The following is a 14518-nucleotide window of genomic DNA, read 5'->3' on the forward strand; positions in this document are numbered from 1 at the left end:
AAACTTGGTTTATGTGGACATTCTGAGCTCTAATACAAAATGCACTGAACGGGATCACGCATCCTGTGTGTAGGATCCGTCGGTAAAAGCATGGCAAAGTAATGCACGCCCTGCTATGGGGGTTCGGAGTATGTATGCCCAGCGGGAACATTCTGAAATCTACGATGCTTTCTCCTGCATGCCCTCTATGGCGATTCAAGCGTTTGTCATTCTGTCTCAATATCTTTGTCAATGAATGCAAATACATACGGCTGTTGCATATTTAATATACCCAAAAAGTGCTGTGGCCTTGCATCTTGCGTGATCAGGCACCATAAAGCTCATTCTGATCAAGAAAGTACATGGTAATAATGTTTTAATGTTGAGTAATAATACAAGCGTGAATAAAGTTTTAGCATTTTATGTAAATCGTCGGTTTTCCGCGCTCAGCAGTCTACAAAGGCATTTCATAACGAGTCGAAAGGCAGACGCTTGTTTACAGAGCTCCGCAATTGTCAGTCGTCAGCGATCAACGAGGGAAACTCTCCATCGTTTACTGAGTGTTCTGCTATTAACAGAGCTTCCGTCCTTTCACGGAAATCGTAAGTAGAAACAAAGATCATATGTAGGGAACATGGGACACTGAATATCTTATTTTATTGTACGGTGACCGGGGTATAACACGATGACGTCATTTCATTGGGCTATAAGGAAGGGTGCCCCTAGTCTGAGTATCACCCGTTCTCCACATACCTCGTCTCCGGTTGAGAACGTCTGATATGATATATCTGAGCATGCACGACGTCATTTCATCCCAAAATCAGGACTAAGATTCAGTTTGATCCATGTCGATGGTACGTTTTTGCAATACAACAACCTGTACAAAAATGCTACTCATCGTGGACGTGATGTTTAAAGAAGGCGCCCGCGATTGGTCAATTTCTCGAAGTAGTACTCGGTGTTTTGTGTTATTCTTGTGAGAACCAGTGCATCGCATTACGCGGACGTGCAAGAAGCAACATTTGTCTAGGCCATGCCAATCCGTGTTGTGTACTTTATGTTACACACACATACAACGTGTACCGTGTGTTTGAATGCACACAGCGTCACCGTTTCGTTGAAGTGACGCATCTGCACACACAGATGCAAAACCGAGTTTTGAGAAAATTGCTATTGAAATGGTGGATTTTTCAAATTGCATTTTTGGGTACATTTGTCCACCAGAATTGAAAAATATATAACTAAGACAATAGCCCAGGAGTTAGATAAACAAAAACTATTATCTCTGTTCATAAAATCGTGTTCAATTAGGAAATATTAACTACTAAAGATATCCGTCACTTCGTCAAAACGGAAAATCTTTTTATTCGCAAAAATGAGGCATATGTTTTTACACGTATTTAAAATGTTTACATTTTAGAACGCCTAGCGACACTTCGTAAAAAACGCAAATCGTGGAGGCTTCATGTTTCTAAATATAGCAACGTGTAAAATCAATGAGACTAAGTGACACAAAGAGATTCGTCACTTCGTCCAAACGAAAAACTTAGTGTGTTGCACTTTCAACACTTTGTGCAATTTGCGTAATTATCAAACGATGGAATGTTGTGTCTCGAAATTTGGTAATCATGTAGAGGACATCATAAAATGTTAGAATATCCAAAAATCTCAGAATTCAGAAAATCTCGGTTGTTTCTTCTTTTTTTTTTTGGTGTGTATGCCCATAGATTACTAGCCTCCAACATGGTTGACACTTTGCAAGCTCTCAACACTGCTTTGCTGGTAGTCTGCAGCGCAGCCGTAGTCAGTAACGTCCTTGCTGTGGTGATATTCGCAGCTACCAAGAAGCTCCGCGTCAAGTACTATGCCTTCGCCTTCAACCTCGTTCTGGGCGACATTGTGGCTCCGGCCTCCATACTAATTCTGATCAATGCCAACCTTCCCAAGCTGAGGCCGTTGTATAGCACGTCCCTGTGTGCCGTGAAGCTGAGCATCCTAGCGATTGCCGTGAATCGCTTTCTAGCTCTGACCATCACGCCCCCAGCTCGCTATGACGCCATGGTGACACGTGGTCGCATGCTGGCAGCTTGCGTGTTGATTTGGATCATCTCTGCCGCCATCCTTGTCCCCACCCTGCTCCACTCCAAGCTGTTGGCCCGGATGCTGCAGTCATCAACCACGCTGGGCATATTGCTCATCACCGCTGTCTTTTACTGCGCCGTGTTTCGAAAAATGTCCCGGTACACTCCACCGCTCGCATCCACCGAAGGTGCCCGGGCCGACGACGCCGTGGCCCGTACGCGCCTCCGCCAGACGCGCCACTTGATGATCACTTTCACCATCATCTTAGTCACGTGCTTCGCATGCTGGATCCCGTACTGCATCGTCAACTTCATGGTTTACTTCAGTGGCAAGAGCATGCGCATGTCCGTTGGGCCCCGAAACCTCTCGATTTTGTCCCGTCTTGTTGCCACCATACTGATGTTCAACTCTCTCATTAACCCATTCATCTACTGGTGGCGTATCCGAGAGTTCCGCGTCAGCATGTACCGTTTGATCTGTCGTGGTAGGGGTAAAGTCGATCCTGAGAATGATGTGGTCACCCTGCACACAATGCAGGAACCAGAAAATTGATTCTCAAAAAGTAACACGGTTCACTCCTCACCTCAACTTTGTCCATACGATAAATACCTACAACAAAATGAATGAAAGCCTTGTTATGGTGGTCACATTAAATGTAAAAGTTAGGATCCTTTTACTCTCCTAATAAAAGCTGAAGTTCATTTTTAATAATGCGGGTTCGCCAATAGATGGCGCACTTCAAAACTCATACCGCCTATATTCGCAATGCATCTTGGGTCTGGATGACAAACAAACCGGGCAATTTGTGCACAAACATACGGGGCTGAGTACCAGTTCCAATTTTTCATTTGATTTCTCCTCATGATGTATCACGGATTAAGATATTATCTGTTCATGCATTGTTGCATAGGTATTTTGAAAAATATATTTACACAGCTTCAATCTACATGACGCAACACTAAAATTGATTAAGGCAAGGAACTTGGTCACAGTGTCCAAAAAGTTGTTGTGATCATTTGACAATTGTGTAGTATGCGTGACTGAAATTAAATGAAACTCATAGGGTTTTAGGCCAAGGATAAGGATAATTTGCACAATTAAACTTTTCAAGATTGCCTTCAATGTTAGGTAGTTATTTAAAATGTAGTCAGATGGACACCTTTTTAAGGGGTCATACTGTATATTAAAAACATTACAAAATATGTACAAATAATCATAATGTGTGTACCGATTTGCAAGAAATTCGTTTCCTTCAAAACGTTATAAATGTCTGGTGAAAGAGTGAATCAATCGTTTGAAGTAATTCATTTGTTTGGCAAAATGTACATGAACTTATATTACAAGTATTGTTTAGGTGTTTCGTTAAGTTCTCAAATTCCCCATTTTCAAGTGGTATATTTTTACTTCTCAGTCTTACAAACGAAACCAAACAAAAATGTTCGACTTCTTAAATTCGAATATTTTCTTATGCCGTATTTACGAGTTTACAGTATTTTACAGGGTTTTTAACGATTAATCATTCAGCTCAGACAACAGCTGGTCCGGCCTAAGTTTGTAGCCAAGTTGGGTTTTAAATTGGGATTATTCTTTTTTCATGTTATTGTTTCTCGTTCTACTGTTCAGCGCTTTGAGGAATCTTTGATTCATATTGTGCTATATAAATATTTTATTCTTCTTATTATTATTAATATTATTATTACAAGTATTATTCCACTAGAAGTACCAGTAGGGAGACACTTCTTCGTAATTTCTTCGATTAATAGGGAGACACCAGTCATAACGGAGACACATAACTGTCTCCCTAATGTCACAGCCCCCTTTAGAGGCAAAATCTTATTGTCGCTATTAGGTTATATTTGATGCGCGTGGTCTAATTTTCTGGGGAAAACCCACGGAATCAGGCAGGGATTCGAACCCGGGTCACAGCGGAGGAAGGCGAGGGAGCATCGCTACGCCAACCTGACCCCCAAATTATTTGAGTAACCCTGTTTAGAGTAACTGGGAGGTCACCCCCTCCCCCTCCCCAGGATGACATCCCAGTGTAAACCCTTAGAGACTGAAAGCCCAACCCGTATGTCATCCACGGTGGGTTTCGAGCCAGGGTCAAAGTGGTGGTAGGCGAGGAAAGGACCATAGCGCCTTACTCCTCTACAAAACAAACTTCCAGTCGTTCTAGTAATTGAAAGCAGTAAATGTTGCACAGGTGTTTGAATAAAGCAAGTCAAATTTGACGCTAACATTTTGTTTACTGTGATTCTTTTTATAAGTGAAGATCTAAGCAGCCTTTTAGATGTCATTTTTTTTGCAATGTATTGTTAGTAATTTTCAGGGTCGAGCGGATTTAGATTGTACAATGTTCATCACATCTAAGAATTCTTAATTCACAAGAATGACCCAACATTAGTATACGTGTTAGAAACAAAACAAAGCTGAATGCTCTAACCACTTGAAGTAAAATCAGTCGCTCACTGCTATAGCTAACCATCTAATGGTTGTAGTGACCTCGGACTTCTTTGGTCAAGCGCTAAAGTCCAGCAAAATCACTCGGTGATAGCTGTACGGCATCCGTGTCTGCCTAAGCCAACCGATGCATTGACTGTGGCCAGTCGCATTCGGTTTGTCGAGCCGTATCAAAATTAACTCCCAACTCGAAAGTTGTTTTTCCAATCACGTGGGAAATAGGCCTATAGATCGCCGCCGATTTCCGCCTCAATTCTGCTTACAGCACAGTCGTTGAGCAGAATTAGGATACCAAATGCGATTTTTATCGCATTTTTTGATATACGCAACCTGTTGGGGTAGGCCTACTAAAGTTAACAATTTTTTAGGCATTCTGTGTCGTCGGGGCCAAATCCTTATTTATTTGCAATGATTACGTTTCACAAAAAGGTGAATCAGGCTGCACAAATATTTTCTTTCGTACACAACGAGTTGATTTGATTATTTTGTTCTGATTTTGTATTATATTACATGCATTATTTTGGTATTTTCGAGAAATTTGTAAATGTATTTTCGAACGATTACAGTACAAGCTCTCAATGTAACAAATTCATCATTTTTGCAATTGTCTTCGGACAAAAAAAAAAGAAGTTATGTGGCGATGGCCAACTCTTCAGGAGTCGGACTTATGACCCTAACTCAATGAGCCCCTTACCGACTTCCATATAGAACTCTTCTGGGACTCGGTACACCACACCTCCTTCCCTGTCCATCCATGTAACTCGAAAGTCAGGCACCATAAAGGGACGAAACGAGGTAGCACCCTAAGCCTTGCTGCCGAGTCAGCAAAAGAACCCCGTACCTGTACGCAGATGCCAACCTGGACTTCGCAGACAGTCCTAACTTGTGAGTCAGCTTACCGACCGACCGAGCTAACTGCTGTTGGTAAATGACGATGGGATATTAAAACTCTTAAATTAAATGACAAAGACGCGTGCGTTGAAAACCAAAAATGACACCGTGGGGAATCGAACCCCTTACCCTGGGTCCGCAGTCAGACAGCTTAACCAGTAGGCTATTTCAGGGGGTGCTCTTCTCTTTGCGTTTAACATAATGCATTGTATTCTGTGGCAATAAGATCTGGCCATTCATTTCCGCAGTGGGAGAGTTACTTTGTTTTTTACAGCTGCGCGAAAGATGCATCGGGCTATTCACATAAAAGTTGTTACGTAACTCTTTTCTAGGTTTATATTGGTAGGAATTTCGGGGAACATCGGTATTGGGGAACATAGGTATGTACCCGGGATCGTCAATAGCCTCCGTGAAATATATTTATTTCCAATTTTGATAGGCCTGTATTTAGACTTTTGAGACGTTGGTGGCAGCAACACACTTGTCCTTTTCTACTGTTTACGTCACGTTTATAAGGCGCGCATGCTCAATATGACGAAAGCAATTGGAAAAAGAGCTGTGTTTTTGCTACCACCAACGTCAGATATCCCATTATGAGGATATGAAAGATCTAATCATATACCCTAAAGTTACGCTCATTTACCATTTCCCTAAAAATCATCAGATAGTCTTGCCAAACCTCATTATTGATGAGCTTAAAATTTACAAAGTTATTTATGGGCCTAAACATTGGGAGAAGCCTGGTTGCCTTAACGTGGGAGTCTTGAACGTTCAAAGAAATCCCCAAAACTAAGAGATTATGGTTGTTAATAATTATCATGATTATACGTCAAAATGTTTTATTTACACGTACATTTGGGATTTCTTTGATCCTATTCAAGTCCCCCATCGACGTCAGGCAACCCTTTGCCTAAGTTTAGCCCAATTGACGGACACCTCCTTTTCCCCCTTTTATTCTGGGCTAAATATCATGAAGTTATCATTGTTCACATGGCTTTCCATATATTTTAATTAGGGTAACTGTGCGCCAATTAGCAACTTTGTGAACTTTGTGAACTTGAAGATTATCAATATTGAGGTTTGGCAAGACTACTTGATGATATCTAGCCGGAAACAATGAATGCGAGCAATTTCAGGGTAAAATGGCAGCCATTTTGGATCTTTCAGATTTCATCGTTTCTATCCAGTCACTTCTGTGCAGCATAACATGTTATTACAAGGATGTGTACGTGGAATCCCAAATAGACTTTACGTAGGCCTACTTTTGGAATCAGTAAGACATTGTGGAAATTTTATGATTTTTTGGTGGATTTATTTCTTCTGTCTATAGGGCCTGCGTCACAGACGCTATAATTTCGAGTGAAAGCTTCATTGTAACTTAAGTATAATCTTACTGGTTCTAAAAGGAGGCCTAGACAGCGAACAGAAAAGGCCCACAGTGATAAACATTAATACTTCAAAATAAGTGAATTACGAGCTTATAATTCTAAAAATTAGTTGGACCTATCTCCTTCTGTGAGTGTGAACAAGGGTCATGCTGACTGCAGGAGAAATTCATAATTTGTCATAATCCGTTAGCCGCGAGAAATGATGAGCACTGCCTTTTTTAAGGAAGAAGGAAAAATGAACAAAGTTTTTTGTATCATTTCTCAATAATTTAACTTAGTATGAGGCATCAAACATCGAAAAACACAAATTGGGCTCTGTGTACTAAGAACACATACAAATGTACACTGTAGTGTATTTCTATTCACAACGTACGGACAACGACCTTGCTATATACACGCTGACTCACAACCATTCAGTGTTTACACTCCGTGCGCATGCTCAATCTATTCATTACCAAATATGGACACAGCGGGATAGCCCTAGATCTTTAGACGTTTAATCAGCCGTTGAGCTCTCTTTACCGCTGTCTGTTTCGAAGGTGGGGGAAAACGTACCTTTTGATTAATAGATTAGTGTTTAACTGAACTGAAATATGGCACATGTATTTGGTTCGTAATACGGACTAGCGAGGGGCAGATTTTTCTTTCTGCAGTATAATTAAAGCCTAAAGAAAAATGAAATCAGGCTACTTTATAATGGTGAATTAAACTATCGTGTTTTCGGCCCTGTTGTTTGCATTGGCAATTATTATAAGGTAGAGACCGCGGCATATGTTGCTTACTGCACAATAACAACTGTATTTTCCATGTAAGTAATTAGCGCCTTCTCATAATTTTGTTTCAGTCTGTTAGTTCAGTCAATCACAAAATGTGCATGATCATGCAACGCCGCGCCAGTTTACATGATATAGTGTTCCAACACTACGACTGGATGGGGAGTCTAAGTCTTGTACTTGTTTACGTTGCAAGCACCTGTACGTGGTGCAGTATACGCATGGGTTTAAATCGATAACGGTTTTCTGGGTGATAGTTTTTGTAATTTATGCATTCAAATCTAGTTGCTTTATAACCCCGACCAATCAGGAGTGACCAGGAGAAGAAAATTATTGCCTTATTTGGCGATGGTTGAAATCAGGCGGCCCCTGGGATCTGTGCGCCTGCGCACACCGCAGCCTCATCGCCCAAAATAAACCAGGCCATCACCAAACCTTTGTGTCAATATAAATAATGGCTTTGTGTTTTGTTATCAGCTCCTGCCTGCTGCACGAGGCTTCCATTAAACTCATGAATAATACATCTTACTCATGAATAATACATCTTAGTCATCGGATGTAAACAAACATTGGCACAATCTCAAAAATATGAAGTAATGGTCGGGCCATCTTCGCCTTATTTGGTATCAAATGTTCTTTTTCGAGGGGTATATATAGGGGTGGGCTTGCTCCCTTGAAGCCAGAAAACCACCTGCGATCCTAACTGATCCGAAGAACGGAAAAAGAGCTGCAAGCTAGCTACTTCTGCATATTCTACACGATACAACTTCAACGTTCATCAAGAGCTTAGCTGAAGCGCTATTCGACAACTTTCCTCGGTAAAACTCTTCTTTTTTTCAATGTGTCTATGCGTTCAAAGTTAACAAACGTATAAATCATGTCCTGACAAATTGCGATGCTTTGTTTATATTCTACTAAATCTTATAATCAGTGCACACTCTAAAAACAACTTAGTCAAAATATTGACTGGTTTTCCTATAGTTATTGAGAATTGACTAGAAATTTAGTTAAACATGCTAGGTTTCATTCTATGACTTGAAAAAGTGGTTCCATTTCACTCCAATTTTAGTCAATTATATAAACTATTTTTTCAATACTGACTGGAAAAATGTAGTCCTATTGACTGATTTTCAGTTGCACCCAACTGACCCTGAAATGAATGGCTAATCAAATGGAACTGGTTTCTGGTCAAATCTGACTAATGGTTTTTTAGAGTGTGTTGTTTTGTCTTGTTTTGTTGGACACATTCACCGCAAGCTTCAGCTTTTCAGGATGCCTCCATACCTGTCTTATTGTAGTATTCAATGTGCTGGACAAGTGCGGTGAAAATGAACGTTTTCTTGAATTGAATTAAATTGAATTGAATTGAATTTAGTGCTGGAGATAATTGGATTTATAGAAAAGAAATGCGATGAAATCAATTAAGAAGCTTTCGAAGTAGTTTTGTGGATAGGCCTACTCATGCTTTATTTCTTGAAACAAAATACTTCGACGGTCGTGGCTTCAATAGCCAAACAAAATGCGATTGTTGCTATTGTCGTTTAAACATTATAAATCATGCACTTTGCTAACCCTAAAGGGGCCGGGCGGAATCCCCCCCCCCCCACAACTTTGTCCGCGATAGCCTCGAAATATTTTTTTTTCCCGCTACACGAGCTGTTATGACTTTTTAGCATGGAGCCTTGCGCATCTTTTGACACCAAAAACATAAAAATCGGACGGTTTGCCGCGCAGCAAAAAATTTCCCGTGAAAACTGAATTTTCCCATAATATACGTAGTGTACACGGAGCAGAATTAACATTCGTGCATATGAATTATTAATTAGCCAAAATTCCCAAACCCTTTGACATTATAGTCATGAAATTTCTTTGGTATGTTTATGAAGAGTTGTTCTATATACCGAGTTTCATAATTTTTCTTCACTCCATGACTGAGATCTCATAGGGTCCACTCCCAGCAGAGAGATGGTCAAAATAACCCTGCTTTTTTTCGGGTTAAGTATACGTCTTATAATAATAGTGTAATTATTTTGTCTCTTGTTTGCAGGTGTGTATTTCTAGTTCGTGATCCTTGAAGAACCCATAGCATCATGTCTTTTCACGAGGAAGATGAAGTCTGCCCTCTTGTGATCGACAACGGCTCGGGCATGTGCAAGGCTGGCTTCGCCGGTGATGATGCCCCACGTGCTGTCTTCCCTGCAGTGGTTGGGAGGCCTCGCCATGAGGTATTTCAACAGCTTAGCAATGGACCCATCTAGTAAGCACCGCCCCATGGTGTTCCGACCAATCACAGCCGTGATTTATGTCCGACGTGCGTGCACTAAAGTCCGACATGCGTGCACGCGCGTATGATGCGCGCGGAAGGAAAATGCAGCGTGGCATTGGATGGAGCGGAGCACGTGTTAATTTGCCCACGTGCGCACGGGGCGGAGCCTACTAGATCGGTCCATTACACAATTCTAAATTTATTTTATTATTTTCAGGGTGTAAAATTGCGCAGTTGTAAGTCCGAGTTTTAGGGCCTGAAAGATCAATTTTTCTCTGTTAAAACAAATTGTGCTAAAAAATGGATTTTAAGTTGCGCAGCTAGCTGTGTGTGGGAGTACCGCTTAGACTATTTTTTATCATTCCTTTGAAATACAATTTCGGGAGGGAGCAAATTCCTCGCCATCACTAACCCCACTCCTTGGCAATATGTATGCTACTTTATTATTTTGTTCGCTTTGTTTGGTAAATTTGAGCTTACAAACCACTTTTTTGTTACGACGCATGTTTTCTTCAAAAACATTTTTTGCTTGCAAAACAATAATAAGTGAAGACGGAAAAGTCCAAAAAATTACGACGTAGATTCAGGGCCCGCGTAAGGGCCCCTAAAAAAAAGTAGGATTCTAGATGCCGTGTGGTGCGATCTGAGGCAATTTCTGACCCCCTTCAACCAACTTTTCGAAGGATAAAATGATGGTGTACGCAGTGACTGCCTTTATTGCGACGTCACTTATAAAAATGGGTTCGTTTGCTAGCTTTTTTGGAGGGGGGGGGGGGCATGGCCCCCGTTGGCCCCCCTGGATCCGCCCTTGTCCCCCACCAGAAACAGAAAATGAATCCCCCGTTGGTGTTGCTCAAAATACAATGTACGTTGATGTAAATATTGTGGTTCAAAGCATTGTTTCAACTCTTGGCTCTTTACATTCATTTATTTCAAATTGAATTAAGGTAATGATGATGGGGATGGGCAAGAAGGACAGCTACATCGGCGACGAGGCGCAGAGCAAGCGGGGCATCCTGACCCTCAAGTACCCCATCGAGCACGGCATCGTGACCAACTGGGACGACATGGAGAAGATCTGGCACCACACCTTCTACAACGAGCTGCGCGTGGCGCCGGAGGAGCACCCAGTGCTGCTGACCGAAGCCCCGCTCAACCCCAAAGCCAACAGAGAAAAGATGACACAGGTAAGTTCCAAAAACATCAAAGAACTTGAAGATTTGTGACATTTGAAATTCCGGGGGAAAACTTGATGTCTAGTCAGCAATTCGTTAATCATTCCAAAAAGAGTGTAACAAATGAATACTGTCCCAATAAGCATCAAATGTTGCCGGCTAGTGATTGAAGAAAAACCTTGATGGCCTGTTTCTTTCTTTGAAGTAAACAATAGTGAATGTTTTCTCTATAGATTACAGGGGTTTTTTTTAAACCTGTTTGAAACCTAGTCTAAAGGCAGATTATGGGTAGTGCTAATTACTTCGGCCGATGATGTTTATTTACATATTACTGGAAAATCTGAACATTAAAAAAAATTCTATACCTGAAACATTTAACCCCTCCTTTTTGGAAAAATCGGGATCCGCCCTCATAAATCCTGACTAGGACTAAAACTATTCCGGCTGATTTTCAACTGCAAAGAACTTACTCTAAATAAAGTCGAGTTTTGCTATTTTCATGTACAATCTGACTTCTCTTTTTAAAAGATAGAAATTCATTGATGGGAATACATGTTTATAGTTAATGCGTTACCCGTGCACTTGTGTCTAATATATTTTCAACTTGTGTGTTTTAATCCAACAAAAAACAAGTGCGTTTTGGAGGGGGTTGCGTCAGCTACCCTCTGAAAAATCGGTTTTCACTTTGGTCACAAACATATCTACCTTCCGAGCAAACTGGCTCCCGGTCCACATAATTATTAACGACAACGATTGTAGGGTGGGGACTAGTCTACCCACCAGAACGAAATTATCTTTCGCAGATAAACCTGAGCAGATTCTTATTTGGGAAGATGTCTAATTTCCAAGAAAAAAAAAACACAATTTAGAACAGGAATATATTATTGGGATGAAACTCGAAAATATCTACTTTCGGGATGAAACTCTATCGTCATACATGTTTAGCTAACTTAAACGTCAATATTCTTTCTTATAGATCATGTTCGAGACCTTCAACGTGCCGGTCATGTACGTCAGCATCCAGGCCGTCCTGTCTCTCTACTCCTCCGGTCGTACCACCGGCGTGGTCTTCGACTCCGGCGACGGCGTGTCTCACGTTGTGCCCATCTACGAGGGCTACTCCCTGCCCCACGCCATCAAGAGGCTTGACCTGGCCGGCCGCGACCTGACCGACTACCTCATGGTGATTCTGTCGGAGCGAGGATATGCCTTCTCCACATCAGGTGAGCTTCAACGTTTGCTATAATTACCCTCTCAAATCCAAAGGCAGCAAATTGCCCCCCCCCCCCCGTTTTGACGGCTAAATATCCCCTCCTGGATCCGCCCATGAACGTGATGTCTAAAAAGGTTATCTCCATTAGTACTTTGGAGGGCAGTCCAGTTGTGTTAAAAATGTTGGTTTTCACACTGTGAAGCTGGTCTTAAGAAAGAGTGTTTTGAGTTGTTTTTTTTCTAAACGTATCGAAAAATTCCACGAGAAACTGTTTACCGGTCATTTCTCAGTTCGGAAGTCCTGTAGCGCTTCGTTTTGTCCAAGTGCGTTTTTTTTTAACACTAAAAAAGTTGCTTCGTTTTCTGCAGACCAAATTCCAAATATCAATTTGCAATGCACTCTTAAAAGTTCCGCGTCATCCGACTTTTGCCTGGGTTTCCGGGTCAAAATGATCCGGAAAGGAACCCGTGTCATATTGACCCCAACAAGTATATCAGGTCGTTATGATTGGGATTCCAGGTGAAATTTGACCCGGGACTCTAAATACGAGTGGGCAATTCAAACAAATGTTTCATATTTCTCGAAACTTTGTTTTTTTCCAACAGCCGAGAAGGAGATAGTCCGTGACATCAAAGAGAAGCTCTGCTACTCGGCCCTGGACTTCGAGCAAGAGATGGCGTCTTCTCAGTCCAGCTCCGCCCTGGAGAAGAGCTACGAGCTCCCGGACGGCCAGGTCGTCACCATCGGCAACGAGAGGTTCCGGTGCCCGGAGGTCCTCTTCCAGCCGTCCTTCATCGGCATGGAATCCGTCGGCATCCACGAGTCGGTGTACAACAGCATCATGGGGTGCGACATGGACATCCGTAGGGACATGTACACCAACGTGGTGATGTCTGGGGGCTCCACCATGTTCCCCGGCATGGCTGACCGGATGAACAAGGAGCTGACCACCCTCGCTCCGCCCACCATGAAGGTGAAGATCGTGGCTCCCCCAGAGAGGAAGTACTCCGTGTGGATGGGTGGCTCCATCCTTGCCTCCCTGTCCACCTTCCAGCAGATGTGGATCTCTAAGCAAGAGTACGATGAGAACGGGCCCGCTATCGTCCATCGGAAGTGTTTCTAGTTTGGACATAAAAAAAGAAACAATTTCGCTTGTCAAATTTAAGTCGGAGCTGCATTTGTTCCATGCTTGTAAAAGAAACGCTTCATCATTGCCTTTTACACTTTAGCTGTTGCACTTGTCTATGAAGAGTTCCATACTAATGTGCCTGAATTTTATTTCTTAGCCTCGGAGTCTGTTTCTTCTTAAGTGTTTACCAGACTTTTATATTTAAACCAAATGTGAACTATGACACTGTTTGCGAGTATTCAAGTCGAAACGAGTACAGTTGACGAAGTGTCTTTGCCTGAATTTGTTGTATAAATTGAATCAAGCTGAAGTAATTTATTGTTCTGGTTTTATCTCCTTTAACGGAAAATAAGTGATGTCTTGATCCGTGCTATTTGCAGCCCGACAATCGTATCTTTTGTGTCTTATAAGCTGAAAAGAAACCCCCCAAAAGCGGGTATTTTCAAAAGATAAAAGCATCTGAAATTGACCAAAAAAATATTGAAAAGTCGTCAGTAGAAAAATAAATAGAATGTTTTGAAGAGCACGGGTAGAGCCACTTTAAGACACACAAAATTGTGTTTGTATATATAAATATAATTAATCGGTCATATCAAACTTCTTAGAAAATTGATGAGACAACATTGGATCATTCAGATTTGTTTTTGCTACACTTTTATTGCTATCATTGTACACAATTAATGCACTCAGATTCGTTGCTGTTTCTGTTCTACTTGTTATAAGCTGGTGACGATTGTCGAGTGGTCCCACAATCCTTTGCGTTTCCTAGATTCTCTACTTTGATAAATCTAAGATAATCGTAAGGGAATATTTAGGGGAACGACTTCTTTGAATGAAATTTACTTTAATTATTTATTTTGTCTTGTTATGCTTTTTGTCCAATAAATTAGTTAGTCTGTAACAAACAGCTCAAAGATGCATGGAAGCCTCAATTTTGGGTCAAGACTGGGAACATAGCGCGGTATGTCATGTTTCTTTCGATACGTAAAAAGTGTCTCATGACGTCCCTGTCTTTACCACAGCTATATTTCAAAGTATTAGGTGCAATTGTGAAATATTATTAGTCCTTAGAAAAATGAAAGGCTTCGGTGTTTTATTATAGAAAGCACACTGTAACCAGTGGCGGCGCTACGTACGGGGGGGGGGGGGGGGGGGGAGTCCC

General features: G+C 41.5%; 2 protein-coding genes across 2 annotated transcripts; both read left to right on the plus strand.

Moving 5' to 3' along the window:
* The first annotated feature begins 1500 nt into the window (after window positions 1-1500).
* On the plus strand, window positions 1501-2613 carry LOC119725477 (beta-3 adrenergic receptor-like). Its single transcript, XM_038196885.1, has one exon. It carries the CDS (start codon window positions 1627-1629, stop codon window positions 2611-2613), a length of 987 nt encoding a protein of 328 aa, XP_038052813.1. The 5' UTR covers window positions 1501-1626.
* Window positions 2614-8147: 5534 nt separating this feature from the next.
* LOC119725884 (actin, cytoplasmic-like) lies at window positions 8148-14265 on the plus strand. Its single transcript, XM_038197481.1, has 5 exons — window positions 8148-8391; window positions 9621-9798; window positions 10787-11026; window positions 11991-12237; window positions 12833-14265. Exons 2-5 carry the CDS (start codon window positions 9664-9666, stop codon window positions 13348-13350), a joined length of 1140 nt encoding a protein of 379 aa, XP_038053409.1. The 5' UTR covers window positions 8148-8391; window positions 9621-9663; the 3' UTR covers window positions 13351-14265.
* Window positions 14266-14518: the final 253 nt, after the last annotated feature.

This window comes from Patiria miniata, unplaced genomic scaffold (assembly GCF_015706575.1).
Source record: "Patiria miniata isolate m_02_andy unplaced genomic scaffold, ASM1570657v1 HiC_scaffold_19, whole genome shotgun sequence".
Lineage (NCBI taxonomy): Eukaryota > Metazoa > Echinodermata > Asteroidea > Valvatida > Asterinidae > Patiria > Patiria miniata.

Excerpts from the sequence above, each read along its gene's own strand:
- LOC119725477 (XM_038196885.1), top strand. The coding sequence starts at position 1,627 with ATGTTAGAATATCCAAAAATCTCAGAATTCAGAAAATCTCGGTTGTTT.
- LOC119725884 (XM_038197481.1), top strand. The coding sequence starts at position 9,664 with ATGTCTTTTCACGAGGAAGATGAAGTCTGCCCTCTTGTGATCGACAAC. Across the intron at positions 9,799-10,786 it reads TTGGGAGGCCTCGCCATGAG|GTAATGATGATGGGGATGGG; the intron begins GTATTTCAACAG and ends AATTGAATTAAG. Across the intron at positions 11,027-11,990 it reads ACAGAGAAAAGATGACACAG|ATCATGTTCGAGACCTTCAA; the intron begins GTAAGTTCCAAA and ends TCTTTCTTATAG.